General features: G+C 40.4%; 1 protein-coding gene across 1 annotated transcript in view; it reads right to left on the bottom strand.

Annotated features, from left to right (window-relative positions):
• The window catches only part of LOC145394524 (uncharacterized), a 236,295-nt gene that overhangs the window by 34,070 nt on the left and 183,914 nt on the right, over positions 1-18,311 (bottom strand). Inside the window, exon 6 of the mRNA XM_080268364.1 lies at positions 1,126-1,547. Coding sequence (XP_080124490.1) covers positions 1,126-1,547 — 422 coding nt within the window. The remainder of the gene's footprint in view (positions 1-1,125; positions 1,548-18,311) is intronic.

Consider the following 18,311-nt stretch of genomic DNA (forward strand, 5'->3'; position numbering starts at 1 on the left):
TGTCACGGGAAAAAAATTTCACGGTGATTTTGGGAAGTTGTGAGAAGCTAGTTTTCATGTAAATCAGGTTTATTCAGGCTTCATTTCCATACATTTATTCATCTGTTTTATGTTATTTTCTTATAGTATAAACGTCAATGAAGATGATGGGAAGCGATTTATAACAATATAAGCACTTTCCGGGGGTAAATTGGGCCACAGAAATTTTTCCCTTGCTGCGCACGCAGAGCCAGCCTGAACGAGGTTTTCATTCTGTGCAGGGGACCGAAACTTATTGGAAACTTATGGTGCACGGGGGGGTTAAAAATGTATCCCTGGAGTGAATGAGTTAATTCAGTTTATGAGGTATCTATAGTTGTTTTACCACACCTGAGGGTAGTGGAGTAGGCTACTTCTACAAACTGAAAACTAATTCGGGGATACATAAAATTCTATGAGCCTTTACCCTTTTATATTAAGCATAGGAAAGAGTATCTGCGGTTTCAAGTCAAATTCTCTCTCTAATCAAGGATAACTGGTCATGAGCTGAAATGCAAGTGGTTAAGAGCACCTTGCCTGTTTAGAAAGAAAGAAAGGAATAAAAAGAAAGAAAGAAATGAATGAATGAAAAAAGAAAGAAAGAAAGTGCTCTATAGACTTCAGTGGATTAATCAGACAAGTAAGGGAGGCGGTAGCTCAGTCGGTAGAGAGGTGGTCTGCAGTCCCGTTAGAGCCAGGTTCAAATCCCTGTTGGGGCAGGAGACAGCTCCAGGATTTAAATATCATAAAAGCAGACTTTACTGATCTATCAGAAGACCCACCAACATGTCGTAAAAATACCCCTGCTAATACCAATACATCAGTCCCGTATGAAACAACCCTAGCATATATTCAGTATGGACGGTGGGTGTCGGCGCCGAAGTGGTGACATTTATAGGTGTATGGTATGTAAGAGGACTACTGAGCCTTGGGACCAGGCTGTGAAGCCTATGCCCAGAGTTGGACACATAAAAAAAAAATTGAGACTCTGCACACATTAATTGGCCTAAAACTGTCATCTAACCATTCTGAATGTACAACTGACTAGAATAGGATTCTTGTCACAAAGAAGTGCTATGGAAAGGCGTAGTCATAGCAATGCCTTACTTTGATACGAAGCTCTGGGAAACTAGCTGTAACAGGAAAATCTCTGCAGTGTTAAAGGGAACGAAAAATAGCAGACCTGTGAGCACGTGCAGGGTGAGGTTAATGTTGGGTGTGCAGGTGTTGGTACAGATGTAGAGGCCAGAGTGGTGGGAGGAGGCTTTATGGTGCTTGAGGGTCACTCTGGCTATGGGCAGACCGATGGGTGTGGGGGTGGTGGTACCGGGCGTGGGTGTGGGTGTGGGTGTGGTCGTCCCCCTCCCGCCCACAGTTACGGCAAGCCTGGCTTGGTGATGGTTTGGGCGGCGCTTGGGCGGAGTGTGTGTGGAGGTGGAAGCAGAGGAGTGGGAACTGGTGGCAGCAGAGGAGTGGCCGCCAGGGGTCTCACTCACACTACCCTCGTGTACCTCTGTTCCTTCTGTCACCTGAGTGGGAATTAGAATAAACACAAGTGAAAAACATCATAACGTCTGTTTCCTGAACACATTCATCATCATCATCATCATCATCAACACCAACCTATTTCACATAAAAATAGGAAAACGAAAGCGTAAAAGTAGGAAACTAACAACGTACATATCACACTGTGTGACTTAGTCCTTCATTAAATGACGCCTGCCTCAGCATGAATATTATATTAGACTGTACAACTCATCTGAACTGTGGGATTAATTACCGGTACTTAAAAAAATTGGGAGTTGTCAGCAAAAACATTGCAGAACATATCGTTAGCATTTTTTCAAGTACTAGCCACTTCTCTTTTCATTACAAATAAGTCTTCTTCATCCCAATAACCAACCTTTATTGAAGATTAACATTGCCTCATATATAACTTTATAAGCAAAATATAACTGTCTGCCATTAGCTGAAATAAAATGTGAAGTTCGTAATTAGCGATCAAAGTGTAATCAAAAGAGTTTTTTACCTCCCTGGTGCCCTAAATTTCACGGACGTGAGGGGAATTCCTTGACACTGAACTACATAAACTAAACAATTGATAATTCGTAGCGTTGCATTAAGAAATTTCCTTTAACCCCCCCCATCCCGACATTTTCTGGGCAGTGGTACGCCCCAGTCCCGACATTTTTGGACCTTTTTTTTTTGGCTCAAACATCTGCTTTTGGTGAGAAACATCGAAAATTCATAGAGAAATCGCTCACCTGAGGTTTAAAGTACTCGATCCAGGTAGGAGTACCTCCTTACCTTACAGGGTTTTCTATCATGCTGGCTGCAAAGAAAACGAGTTCTATGGGAGGTATAACTATTCCAAACCACTCATAAACGGTATTTATTTATTTATTAGGTATGAATTTATATGTAGTACGAGAGTATATTGGTTTTCAACAGTAATATAGGCATTATAAGCATTGTTTCACTCACTAACTCATCACGATTCCTGACCTTTTTTTGCCACATTACCTGATCATCATTTCTGATTGTTTCTTCCTCTAATGCTATGTAAACTTTGTCCTCCACATTGTCATCGATTGGGGAATCACTCTGGCCCCGAATGTCTTTATTGGCCAGGTCACTGGTAACAGGTGAATTGCAGAGACAATGGCGTGCAGGGGGGGGGAAGAGGTTATGCGGTGTAAGGCATTGTCCCTGCTTGGCATCTTGTAGAGGAATAGAGGAAGGTGTCCCGTGTATACTTGCCAAAAATCACTCGCGAAAATTGAAAATTGTGCACATTAGGGACCTTGCAATGTTGCTGCGTTAATTTACATCTCCGGGATATGAGTGCACATCATGTGAGGACGTGAATTCACGTCTCCAGGATGGGGCGGGTTAATATAACACATGTTATCTCTATTAAAATAAGATATTTTAATACAGTGTGTGATGTACTTTAGGAATAGTTGGCGATTGTGATATCACTCTATTTATATTTGAAGTGTTACAGACGTCTTGCAGAATATGAAAAAAAAAAAAAAAATGGGTTCTGAAGATGGCATAACTAAGTTGCAAAAGTTATTGTCCATTTTTTTTGGAATATTTTGTAACATATAAACCTGTACCTATGTCCACAACTGTATACCGTGGGCGAGAACGTCGTGTTTATGGCATAGTACCAATGCTCTTCTCAACAAAAAATTATCAAAGCCAACTGTCCATAGTCTCTCAAACACGAAGATAAGTCACCAGCTGTGAATTAAGAGTACTTGGGGCCTGAGGCTAACTCTGGTTAGAGACCATTTTAAATACGTACATCTAATATACTAGGGCAGTGTAACTAGGCTATAGCAGTAACCGTGTGTGTGTGTGTGTGTGTGTGTGTGTTTTGGGCAGCCGAAACTACACATTCAAATCACACCAAACTTGGCACAAAAATCGCAAAAAATTCACTGATATGAAAAAACTTGGTCCCATCATGATTGAAAAACTTTTACTATATTTAATGAGCGATCACATTTTGACCACAAAAACGCTGCTCCCGGAGACCGGCATAGGATCTCCGTAGAATTTTTTGCCCAGAGGTAGAACTAAAATAAACTGTAGCAGTAGCCGTGTGTCTGTGTGTGTGCTTCGGACTTGGGTTCGGACAACTTGGGTTCCATTCCCGAAGCTGCAAATAACACGATCAGTTGGTTAGATGCAAAAAATCCAAGTGACAATGTTACACTAGAACAGCTCATAAATGCGAGAGCCCTCCCCTGGAGCAAGTGCAAGGGGCCCGAAGGGCCCACGAGCACTAGTATTTACCTGTATTAATAATCGGTTGCCATGTGTCATGATCTCACAGAGAATAAAAGTGAACGTTGCTCTCTACTTTCAACTTGTAAAAACTTAATAAAAAGCTAACTATATTGTTGCCATTGTATTATTTTGAGCGGCCCTATACAAGCTTAGAGATTGAAGCATCAGTCTCATTACCCTCCAAAAAAATCAGCTCTTGGAAGTCACCCAGACATGATCTAACCCGAGCAGTATCATGGGTTTTTATTATATTTTTGCTTTATTTATTTAGTTAGTTAGTTATTCACCTCGAGACTCCCCTTCCCTCCTTCTGATTGGATATAATATAATAATGTTTGTCTAATCTCTTATATATTATAACATTTCTTTTTACAGAATTAATGCCTTTTTTCGAGAGACTCCTTACAAAATCATACTTGTTTCCCTCCTTTCTCTTTTTAACCACCTCCCTTTCAGTCTCACTTATTATTGTGTTCCACAGATACTTGCACAGTGGAAATAATCTTCACAAAGTCCTGGATATGCCCTGCCTTACCCTGGGGTGTTTTACCTGTGGCAATTTTCTGCTACAACAGTTGTAAGCTGAAGATATGCGGACATTATAGAACGTGAAGAATTAGGCGACATTAGATGATAATAAGGCTCAGCAGAGTTAGCCAATTTTTTAACAGGTCAGGTGACAAACTGAACATGGTAAGTGTACTGTTTCAGTTGGTTTAGATCATAGACCCTGTGCTTAATGGTCATGTGTGTACTATCGCTCAAAAAAGTATCCTTACGAAAGTGACGTGAGTCATTTTGACACAACGGACTAGGAAATTTGGAATACCGATACTGCTTGAATTGCCGTACTCATTGTGGAGTCCTGTGTTCACGTGAGTAAGGATACTTTTTTGAGCGATAGTACGTCCAGGAAGCGGGTTTGGAGATCTGCGACTGTAGCACTGAAGTGCCGAGAACGCGAAGCGGCTGTTTTAGCCCATGATATGCTATTCGCCCTATGTTATTTACTCTCCACACCTCTACCTTTCAGTGCTTCTGAAGCAGTCATATTCCGAAACACATCTCTCTCCAATTTGCCGTGCTGAAACCACATCGCATTTGCATATACTCCAGTGGCAAAGAATGATTAATAAACATGAAGCAATGGTTCATAGGCGAAACTCTTCTTAAATGTCTCTACTAGTATGACGTCTTGTGTGTTTTGTTCTGCCACCTCAGGGTGAGTTTATTCAACTACAGAAAGACTCCTCATAGCAGGAAGTAAAGAACACTTTAGGGTAGCAAATCCCTCCAGCTCGATGACACTGCCCTGAATAAAGCTGTCTGTAAGTATCAAGAGTTAAATATAAAAACGGCCCATGGATTAAGGGTGTTAAGAGTGAGTTAGTTCTGCATGCAACTTACTCTATCAAATTTTTCCTGAGCCAAAAAAAAAAATAATAATAATAATATGCTAATCATAATAATAATAAAAATAATAATAATAATATTTTTTTATAATGTAGAAGTCTGTGACAGAAGAATGAACTACTGGTTATGTGAAACGATATGATAATTTCTATCGCTTGCAGTATAGAATGTGTAAGAACACAGAGTCCATCTTGATTTATGAATGGACACAGAATCCACCCGTAAAGTAGCAAACAATTACCGTAATTTCTCTGTCCTGAGTTTGTTGTTCATATTCCATTCTAGTTGCTACCAGACGATTTCATTCAGTCTATGTGAAAATAGTGAAAGAGTTAGTGAAAGTTATACCCAACACCTCTTGTACAAAAAGGTATACATTAACTGAACATGCTGGTCAGGAAGAAGCAGGAAAATAACAAAATTATGGTATGAGAATGACTTAATCTTTGAACGATAAGAAAATCCACCACAATCTCTTTCAGAACACAGAACTCTCTGCGATTTTTGCAGAAACATAGTGTCTTTTTATACTCTACAGGACAAACCGTTCACTTTAAGTTCTCGAGTACACAGAATCACCTCTATAGAGGGAATACAGAATTGACCCTAACTTCCACAGAAGCACAATACCTCTCCAGATCTGTACAGAGACAAAATACACATTGATTTCTATACGACCAAAGAATCCAACATAGTTTCACATGATCACAAAAATCGGAATGATTGATACAGGATCACCAGTTCTTCCAACTCAACTTATATGTGTTCACAAAATCCACTCTAGTATTTGCCTGGCCACAACCCTCACCCTTAATCATACGTGGCCACAGAATCTACGTTAGTTTCTTTCGGAATCCAGGATCCATTCTAATGCGGAGTTTATCCTAACCTGTGCAGATTCTAATTTCAGTAGGTAGACAAAATCGATCCTGGTCCCTACCTGACATGGAATCCACCCGTCTTAAGAGATGCATCGAATTCACAGTTATCTCGACAAGAGCACTCAGTTCACTCCAATCTCATAAGGAACCATATAATCTGTGCACACATAACCCATTCATAATAATACAGTGACAAGGAATCCAGTCTTATTATACAGCAACACAGAATGTGCCGTAATGTGTGCATGGCCAAAGTATCCATCACAACTTATACAGGAACATAATATCATTGTGACTACAGAAAGGAAGCAGAATATATCATGTCCATTCCAATAACACTGACTCCACCCTGTTACCTGCAGGAATCAAGTTATCTAAAGAAACATACTCCAGCTTAATTTCTGTATGGTCATCACTCCAGTGTTTGCGGGAACAAAATCATTCTTAACCTTTCAGGGCACATCGAAATTACCCTAATTTAAGTAGGTGTGGAATACATAGAATTTTCCCTAGTCTCTATATGGCCATGGAATTCACTTTAACCTATACTGACTTGAGACGTGAATATACAGTATATATATATATATATATATATATATATATATATATATATATATATATATATATATATTGCCAGACGCCTCAATCCCGTACGGGGTGGCCACAAACAAGTCGCCTCCACGTCGCCCTGTCCCCCGCCATTTCACTGCCCTGCTCCCAACTCACACCCCCGGCTCTCATATACCTCTCCACTCGATCCCTCCATCTCATCCTCAGCCTCCCCCTCCCTCTCCCCCCCACCACCACACTCACAAACACTCTCATCGCCAGTCTCTCACCCTTCATCCTCTCCACATGGCCAAACCACCTCAGTATTTTCCTCCTAACGGTTCCTATCACATCCATATCCACACCACAATGCTCCTTTATATCCTCATTTGTCAGCCTGTCTCTCCATGTGACTCCACAGGCTCCTCTCAAATAACTCATTTCCACTGCTCTCACTCTTGACTTGTGTCCTTCCAACAATGTCCAAGCTTCACTTCCATACGTTAGAGTTGTTATCACAAGACTGTCATGTAACTTTTTCACTTCCATGCACACCTCCCTGTTTCTTATCACTGCTTTCAACATTTCTTCCTTGTTGTACCCTTTCAAGCACTTCACCCTCCAAACTTCCATCCTTACTCATCACACTACCCAAGTACTTAAACGTACTCACATTTTCCAATTCCTCACCATCCAACCTCACTGTACATTCACTGACTTCACCTCTCTCAGAGATCATCACTTTACTCTTCCCTGCATTCACCTTTAGATTCTGTTTATTATACACTCTTCCAAACTCATCCAACAAGCCTTCCAGCTCCCCTTCGTCTTCACTCAACAACACAGTATCATCTGCAAACAACAGTACAGGGAGTTTCCAAACACTACCCTCTCTCACCAGGGCCACTCCAACATCTACTGCCCTACCTTGTACCTCTTGTATTATCCCATCCATGTACAAATTGAACAACCATGGAGACATGACACATCCCTGTTTCAACCCAACCTTCAAAGAGAAAAATTCACTCAGTTCACTATCCACACGCACTGCAGCCTTAGCACCATCATACATACTCTTCACAGCATCCAACAACTTCCCATCTATTCCATATATTCTTAATATTTTCCACAATCCTTGTCTATCCACCCTGTCATATGCTTTCTCCAAATCCATGAAAGCCACATACAACTTCTTTCCCTTCTCCAGAAACTTTTCCACTAAAGATCTAAGAATGAATATCTGATCTACACAACCTCTTCCCTTCCTAAAGCCTCCCTGTTCTTCTCCAACTAATTCCTCTGTTCTTTTGCTACCTCTGTCAATAAGTATCCTACCATACACTTTTCCTATTACACTAAGAAATCACATGCCCCTATGATTACCACACACTTCTTTTTCCCTTTTCCTTTGTTCAAGGGAATAATTATACCTGACTTCCAATCCTCTGGGACTCTACCTTCCTCCCAGGCCAACCTGAACATCTTCCACATCCATTCTACTACTATCCCTCCCCCATGCTTCACCATATATATATATAGATATATATATATATATATATATATATATATATATATCCCTCCCCCATGCTTCAGCATATATATATATATATATATATATATATATATATATATATATATATATATATATATATATATATATATATATAGGGTGGCCCTCCAGTTGATGGGAATTTGTTTTTCTTTTCCGACAGCTTTGCTCTCACCTCCTAATACGAACCGATACTAGATAACAAAAAATTCTACTGAAAGTTCCAGTGTGATATCTCTTTATTTAGGGTATGTTCAAACCCTCCTTTTCTGAAACTTGATAAAATAAAGATTTTCCTCTTCTGCAGGTGAAGCATGATTACTACACGGACAAAGAGTGAATTAAATCTGCTAAAAAGCAGTGCCACATATGTTGGAGGGCCGAAGCTCCCCTCCAAAGATGATGCCCTCTGCCACTACTTGATCACCTTGAAGGGCCTCATGATGATCATGCATGAAGCAGCCCAGGAAACCATCTCATGCCTTGAAAGTCACATGGGACAATGCTGGGATACCAATTCGTCCACTTCAGCATGCAGTTATCCAGCTTGAGAAATGCATAGAAGTCTGGGGGAGCCTGAAGAAGAACAGGTGTCGTCAAAGCGAGACTCAGCTGAAGAATGAGGAAAAGTTTGTGACAAAACTGGAAGACCTCTTTGATATTGCTCATGAAGATGCTGAGGGACAGATGGACAATGTCGTGGATCGTAAGTTCTTTCAACTTCAGATGGAGCCTAGTCGTCCTGGCTGTATGTCTTGATTGGACCGTGTGATGATGCAGAAGGACATGGAAAAGGCAGAGAGAGAGAAAGGCAGCAGCTATAAACAGGAGAACAAAAAACGAGGAGGAGAAATCCAGGTACTGCCAGCATGTCGTTCTCGAGACATCCTCATCTTCTCATACCGAAGATATCAACAGTGGCTTCCAGCCACCTGGTGCTGTTGGTGGGGAATGTTCACGGTCGAATTGGAAGAAAAATGTCCTCATGCTTCATGCTTTGGCGGCGATGGATGGAACGAAGATGTATGACTGAAACGGAGTTCATACAATTGCAGGCATTCTCCATGCAACTGGGCACGACATCATTGAGTACAATGTGAGCCGCTTCTCCATTCAAAGACATTGAAAAATGTTTCGGGAACAACACGCTTAAGTTCTGAAAGAACAGTTCCATTCGGAGAAGCCCCTAACACTTGATACTGACACGAAGCTATTGGAAGATCTCATGGGAACTGAGAAAGTAGATCCACTTCCAATCATAGTGTCCGGGTCAGGAGTTGGGCAGCTGCTAGCTGGGCCATCACTTCCTAATAGTCAAGGATAGATCATTGCTGACAAGTTACAGGAAACAATGAACAACTGGAATAACGAGGACCGCGTAGAGGCACTCAGCTTCTACACAACAGCCAGCAACACCGGCCTCCATTGCGGAGCCTGCTACCAGTTCTCGAAAGCCTTGAGCGAGGACCTTCTCTTCTTCTCTTGCTAGTATCAAATCTTGTTGATTTTACTGCAAGATGCCTTCAGTACCATGATGGGCCCGTCAAATAATCCTGGTATTCAGATCTTCCAGAGGTTCCTGGAATTTTGGCCCCATATTGTCTTCACAGACTTCAAGGCTGGTTTGGAGGACGAAGATATTCTTGCAGCCGTCCAGGAACGAAAGAAAGAAATCATCACATTCCTCTCACAACAGCTGGACATTCTGCACCTTCGAGATGATTATGAAGAATTGTTGGAGAGCTCTCTTCAATTTCGAGGGGTGAAGTTTCTCTTTGGACCATTGCTTGAGGAAGCCTGGAGGCTTGCACCGTGCACGATTCATAGTTTGCCTCCTCTACATCTTTAAGATCTTCATGTCTCGAGATACAGGATTCAAGATTTCTGCAAGCCAGCTTCTAGGCCTGAAGCAATTCTGCTTATTTTGGAATCCTTTTCTGTGCTATGCCTTTGTTCGAATTTCGTCTTGTTACTAAGGCTCCTTTGACGGACTTGAACCTGCTACAGATTCTCCACAAATCTTCCATTCCTTCAGCCAAGGAGGCATTGAAAAAACTGCTCTGACACTTGAGGTACTTGAGTGAGCAACTAGTAGCCGTCATGTTCTTCGACCCAAGTGTGGAATTAGCGGAGAGAAGAGCCATGCACCAAGTACTGGAATGTGAGAAAGAAGAGGAGGAAGTGCCGAAAGGAATCTCAATGCTTCCGCCAGAGATTTCCGGGAAGACCCTCTCGGAATTCGTCTCGTGCAGAACGAAGAGTGTCTTCAAGATCCTGCAAGTTCCTGATTCATACCTTAACACTGATCCAGAAACCTGGCAGGACAACAACCATTTCTTGGAGGCCCTAGAGGGCCATTGCTTTGGTCCAAGAGTACAAAGGACTCTTGGCGAAGGACCCAGAGCAATACCAGTTACTTTCTCAAGTGGTCCACGGCCACAGGAAGCAATTCCCGGACACCAAAGTGTCACAATTGCAGGGAAACTTGTGTAAAGAGTTTTAACGAATTTTTTTTCATTCTCATTCCCATGGGCGGCGCCAAGCATTTTCGAACGGGGAGGCAGAATGTGTTGAATTTTTAGCCCCAAAATAGTCACAGACAAGCTAAAATAGTCCAGTCTGTTTATATATCTCAGAAATGCGAGGGTGGCTAGTGAAAAATGGGAGGCTGGCCCCTACTGGACCATCCTTGGTGCCACTCATGCTCGATATCAGAATTATGTTCAAGTCAAACAAAAATTAGAATTTTTCAGTTAACGTTGCGATATCATTGTTGTCCAACTTCGAGGTTCTTAAATATAAATCTATACTTGCTCAATCGAAGCCAAAATTTGTTGGGTTACTTTACTTCTAAAATGGAATAAATTGAATGGATGAGTGGTTGAAAAATAAAATGATATATATATATATATATATATATATATATATATATATATATATATATATATATATATATATATATATATATATATATCATTTTATTTACACGCCTTGTGTAAACAGAATGGTGACTGCTAGCTGATTACAGGCAGTGTACTGAATAAAAAAAATATAAATACTGAGGTATATATGGGTTATCCCCTCCTGGAAAAAGGTTCTTCCCTCAAGGCGTCCGATAAGAATATATATATATATATATATATACATATATATATATATATATATATATATATATATATATATATATATATATATATATATTCTCTCTCTCTCTCTATATATATATGCAGCTAATGCTGAATTTCAGTATACCATCTGAATATACTGAATTTCAGTATACCATCTGAATATAACGCACCTAACTTTGGATATATCACTTCATAGTGAATTTTTATTGTGTTGTTTGTGTTGATATATATAATACTTGTCTATCATTTTCTTTCAAAGAACATCTATGCACCTGACAACAACCTCGCCCCATTATAATGGCTAACGCTGCCTCCAGTGTGCTGGTAAACATGAGATCTGGCTGGTCAGGACTGCTGAGGGAGCAAGCTGTTGGGAACGAATGGTGGAGGGTGAAAGCTGGCTGATGTGAAGCTAGAAGGGCTTAGAACAAAGGATTTCTGATACTGTTGTAGACAGCAAACTCCTGACTCCGTCCTGGGTGACTTACAGTAATACCATCAAGGAGGCTGCACCAGTGTGTGACCAAAGCGTGTGGCTTTTCTACTCAGTGGATCGTATAACAATAAACGTGATTTTTATTCCAGAAAAGATTATTTGGTAGACCATGGCTTGAATATACGAGATATCTAGTACCCCTACCGATAGTAATGTTACACAAGAGCTTGAATCTCATACAAAACCGAGAGAACTGCAGGGAATTTAGCATAATTTTCCAGTGTGAGTTTCACACCACATGTAGTGCATAATAGGAGAAATTCTGTTTTTCAGCATTGTGATATCTCCAATATCGGTCAATAAACATAAGGATAATATCTGTTATATGAAGTACATTACAATTTAGCTACCAGTGTGTTTATATTTTTTAAATATTTGCATTTTGTCTTCAGTTAAATCCACCCATCAGTATGAAGCTAAAGATTTTTATTAATATGACACCAAGTAGTATATATTTCTGTTCAAAGCTGTGGAAATTGAACTAGGTAAGTGAAAGTAATGTTTGGACAATGCAGATACATCGGTTGGATTAAAACTGCAGCAATGGTGTTCACAGACTGGCAATAATTCTTGTACAAAGACAGTTTAAAAGGATTCATTTGTTGGCTCGGCATCAGTGCAAAGTAATAAAAATGAAGAATTCTCAGAGACTGGAACATCTATGCTCTTCAGTTGCCCAAAGGACCGAACATTTAATTTTGTCCTGGCTTTGACCTTCAATTGATTGGTATCAAAATTAAATTACTTCATTTTTTCCTGAACTTTCACATAAAAATTGTGCTGATCGTGCACTGTGATCTGGGTCTTTCATCAAACATTCTCACAGCGAATTTCTTCAGCCATGGCTGTCCCTCAGTCCTTCCACCAAGTTTGACCCAAATCGAATAAAAAACTCCAGGTAGTGGGATGCTCGTAGGGAACCACAACTTCAGGAGGAAGAGGACAACGAGCTGAGAGCAGGAAGAGGACAATGAGTGTAGATATGAAGAGCATTATTATCTCAGAGATTTCGACATTTTAAATGTCATCATCAACGATCTAAGAGGAATAAGGTTAAATAGTAAAACTAAGCACTAAAACATATTTCACAAAAAAGTCTATCTATCAATCTATTGCCAGACGCCTCAATCCCGTTTGGGGTGGCCACAAACAAATCGCCTCCAAGTCGCCCTGTCCCCCGCCATTTCACTGCCCTGCTCCCAACTCACACCCCCGTCTCTCATATACCTCTCCACTCGATCCCTCCATCTCATCCTCGGCCTCCCCCTCCCTCTCCCCCCCTCCACCTCACTCACAAACACTCTCATCGCCAGTCTCTCACCCTTCATCCTCTCCACATGACCAAACCACCTCAGTGTGTTCCTCATAACGCTTTCTATCACATCCACATCAACACCACAATGCTCCTTTATATCCTCATTCGTCAGCCTGTCTCTCCATGTGACTCCACAGGCTCCTCTTAAATAACTCATTTCCACTGCTCTCACTCGTGACTTGTGTCCTTCCAACAATGTCCAAACTTCACTTCCGTACGTTAGAGTTGGTATCACAATACTGTCATGTTGTAACTTTTTCACTTCCATGCTCACTTCCCTGTTACTTATCACTGCTTTCAAAGAACCAGCAACCTTTCTTCCCTGCTGTACCCTTTCAAGCACTTCACCCTCCAAACCTCCATCCTTACTCATCACACTACCCAAGTACTTAAACGTACTCACATTTTCCAATTCCTCACCATCCAACCTCGCTGTACATTGACTAACTTCACCTCTCTCAAAGACCATCACTTTACTCTTCCCTACATTCACCTTTAGATTCCGTTTCCTACACACTCTCTCAAACTCATCCACCAAGCCTTGCAGCTCCCCTTCGTCTTCACTCAACAACACAGTATCATCTGCAAACAACAGTACAGGGAGTTTCCAAACACTATCCTCTCTCACCAGGGCCACTCCAACATCCACTACCCTACCTTGTACCTCTTTTATTACCCAATCCATGTACAGATTGAACAACCATGGAGACATGACACATCCCTGTTTCAAACCAACTTTCAAAGAGAAAAATTCACTTAGTTCACCATTCACACGCACTGCAGCCTTCGCACTATCGTACATACTCTTCACAGCATTCAACAACTTCCCATCTACTCCATATATTCTTAACACTTTCCATAATCCTTGTCTATCCACCCTGTCATATGCTTTCTCCAAATCCATGAAAGCCGCATACAACTCTTTCCCTTCTCTAGAAACTTTTCCACTAAAGATCTAAGAATGAATATCTGATCTACACAACCTCTTCCCTTCCTAAAGCCTCCCTGTTCTTCTCCAACTAAATTCTCTGTTCTTTCTCTAACTCTGTCTATAAGTATCCTACCATACACTTTTCCTATTATACTAAGAAGACAAATGCCCCTATGATTACCACACACTTCTTTTTCCCCTTTTCCTTTGTACAAAGGAATAATTATACCTGACTTCCAATCCTCCGGGACTCTACCTTCCTCCCAGGCCAATCTGCACATCTTCCACATCCATTCTACTACTATCTCTCCCCCATGATTCAGCATTTCACCACACACTCCATCAATTCCTGGGCCTTTCCCCGATTTAACTTTCTTCATTGCTTCCACAACTTCTATCCTACTGATTTCTTCCTGTCCTCTCACCTCCCTCCTTCTCCCAGCCATTCCCCAGCCACTTATACTCGCATTACTTCCATCCTCTACGTTCAACAATTCCTTAAAGTGTTCTCTCCATCTGCTCACTTTTTCTCCCTTCTCCACTAGTAATCTACCATTTTTATCTTTCACTCCCCTGCTAACTTCACTTCCACCCTGTCTTACTCTTTTCACCTCTCTCCAGAACATTTTCTTACAGTCCCTCCACTTTACACTCAAATTCCTTCCAAATTCCTCATCCACTCTCTTCTTACTCTCTCTTAGTATTCTTTTCACCTCTCTCTTTCTTTCTACATATAACTCTCTCTTCCGCCTCTCAACTTCTTCCACGACCCTATTTCTCATCCATCCATTGTATGCTCTCTTCTTTTGTGCCACAGCCTGTTTCACCTCTTCAGTCCACCACGCTGTTCCTTGCACCCCCCTCCGTTTTCTCTTCCTTCCACACACCACATCACATGCTGCACATATTTCTTATATAAATATCTTACACACACCTTCCACGTCTCCCATCTGCTCCAATTCATATTTGCCCAATTGTTCCTCTGCTTCTCTCTTATACTCTGCCTTTTTCTCATCCTCTTGTAACCTTTCCACTCTCCTTGCAACTACTCCTTCCTCTCGTCTTTCCCTTCTTCTATTCCTCCATCTTACTTGCATTCTAATTCTGGCCACCACCAAGTAGTGGTCAGAAAGTCCACTCCCCCAACCTCTATACACTCTTGCATCCTTTACACATCTTCGCATCCTTTCATCCACACACACATAATCAGTCATTGCCTTCCTTTCATTCAGTTCACCACCCACCCTTCTCATCACTCGCCATGTATACCTGTGGATCATTTTATGCCTGAAGAGGGTATTGGCTATCACCAACCCCCTCCCAGCACAAATGTCCACTAACACACTGCCATTCTCATCTATCTCAGCAGGCACACCCCACTCACCAACTATTCCATCCACCGTCACATTCCCAACTTTACCATTCACATCACCAATCAAAAACACTCTCTCATTCCTTCCAAACTTTTCCATGCACACTTCTATATTTGTCCAGAACTCTTCTCTCACTCTTCTAGCACGATCTTGCGTTGGTGCATACACACACACAATCGCCCACATTTGTATTCCAACTTTCAACTTTACCCACAAAAAAGTGCAAGTCAAAAATTATGCTTAAATATGCTTTAAGAATGGGGGGTAACTAAAGCAGAGCTATTTAACATAAAGTGGTACTGCAGACAGCATTTTTTAGAGATGGGATATGAGTCTTAATATACAGTGATTCAAGCAATCTCAAGTTACTCTTTTTGATGTACAAATTAATATTTTACTGTGCTTTTTCTTCAGTATGATATCACAAGATACACAATGATCCCTTTGCTGCTGAGTGAGGAGGCGATCTGAGTCTTCAGCCTGTCCTGCTCGACTTACCCATATGATCATTTGTCCTGACCTTGAAAGCAAGGGTTGTACTACCAATATACCAGGTCTGGCAACCTGGGCAAGTGAAACATTAGACGACAGACGAGCGTAAGTCGATCGGAACATTGTCCTTAACGGGGAAAAAAAATCTAGTTGCGAATGAATTAATTCATTCAAAATTCGCTCTACCTTTGACGTTAAGGACTCTATTATAATTAATGCAATGAATTAATGTAATTCATTCTAAACTGTATCTTTGACGTTAAGGACCCTGCTATAATTCATTCAGTGAACTAATGTAACTCATTCAAAATTGGCTCTTTCTTGCACTTTAAGGACCCTGTTATACCGGAAATTAATTCAAAACTTGATCATTTTTTCCCGTTAAGGACCCTGCTCCGATCGACTTACGCTTGTCTGCCGTCTATTGTTTCATTTGCCCAGGTTTCCAGGCCGGGTATATTGGCAGCACAACCCGTGCTTTCGACAAAATAATGAGCATGTAGGGGTGAGTCGAACAGGACCGGCCGAAGGCTCAGATCGCCTCCTCACTCAGCAGTAAGGGATCATTGTGTATCTTGCGATATCAAACTTAAGAAAGGGCATTTTGAAATACAGTCTTATACATCAAATAGTAACTTAAGACTGCTTGAATCACTATATAATAAGAGCCATAACCCGTCTCTCTAACACTAAGTCTGCAGTACCACTTTGTTCCATTACTCTGCCTATGTTCCCTCCTGGTTTAAGCATATTTAAACATATTTTTTGACACCCACATTTTTGTAAAATATGTTTTAGTACTTACCCTTACTATTTTACCATATTCCTTATTGATCACTGATGATGACATTGTAGGCTACATGTCGAGACGCCTGAAGTCATGATACCGTTCGTACCTACGCCCATTGTCCTAATTCTATTCGTGATTAAAATGTCCCCATCACCCAGGATGGTGGAAAGGGTGCAGGTGTCCCCTTCACCCTTTCCACCATCCTGGGTGATGGGGACATTGTTATGACTGATAAATTGATGGCTTTCTTAAGAGAGACCGGACTGATCAGAGTGATGTGACGTGTTTACTGTATTGTCATGGTTTTTATCGACTGTAAATATGCATATATTGTACTATTAATTGGGGTTGACGGTTGACATATTTGACATAGTTCTTCCTTCCCACTGATCTATTTATAATATACTGTAGATGTCCCCTACATTAAACCCCGTTCCTCGCCTGACAGTCACCTGCTGATGAGTGCAAGTGTGCAATACAGAAAAGTATTGGGCACTTGCAGTCGATGGTGATCTGTTGGGCAAGGTATTTCACTTTTTGTACATATTATCTAAATACATTGTACCATCTTGTTTGTTCTAATTAGGGCCGACAGCTGACGTATATGGAAATGTTCCTGACTCGTCTGGTTCCCTTTCATATATTGATGTCCCCTATATTAGTCTGTGCCTCGACTGACAGTCACCAGGTGATAAGTGCAAGTATGTAATGTAGAAAGGTATTACATATCTGCAGTCGATGGTGTTCTCATGGTCGGGGGATTTTTACCATTAGTGTAGGATTAGTTACTTGTCTCTTTAGGATTTAGTATAGGTTAGCGATTTGTCAGTTAGGTGATTAGTTTTAGGGTCATTAAATTAGGCATTTTTATTTATAAATAATGTAAGGTCAAAAAAATCTTTTAAAAAGTAAATAAATAAAAAATAAATAAATAAATATATATATATATATATATATATATATATATATATATATATATATATATATATATATATATATATATATATATGCACGTGTGCATGAAAGTGTGTATGTTTTTATGCATGGATGTGTGTGCGTGTGTATATATATATATATATATATATATATATATATATATATATATATATATATATATATATATATATATATATATATATCTACATATATATATATATATATATATATATATATATATATATATATATATATATATATATATAACCTTAATGACCAGAGGCTTCGGCCCCAATGGTCAATAGGCCTTTAAAAAAAAAAGTCATAGAGTCAAACATTTGACCTTACCGTGTCACTTTGACCTCTGACGGACTGTTCTCAAAATCGATTCGCTTCATCAATGTTTTACCCTGAACCCTTCGTGGTAGGTGGTGACGATCATCATCCACTCACTTGATGTAGTGCTGCCCACTTTTTCTCTCACCTTTCATTATTCATTTTCTATGTTTGCCCTCAACTTTTTCAGTTCCTTCCATCTTTCCTATCACTTTATACTACTTTTCTTTCCACTTCAGGTGGCTCTACACTGAGTCACAAACATAATGGTTTCCTGTAACCCTGGAACACAGTTACCACACT

The sequence above is a fragment of the Coenobita brevimanus genome, chromosome 27 (assembly GCF_032717465.1).
Source record: "Coenobita brevimanus isolate Jiangsu-jjx chromosome 27, ASM3271746v2, whole genome shotgun sequence".
NCBI classification, from domain to species: Eukaryota; Metazoa; Arthropoda; class Malacostraca; order Decapoda; family Coenobitidae; genus Coenobita; species Coenobita brevimanus.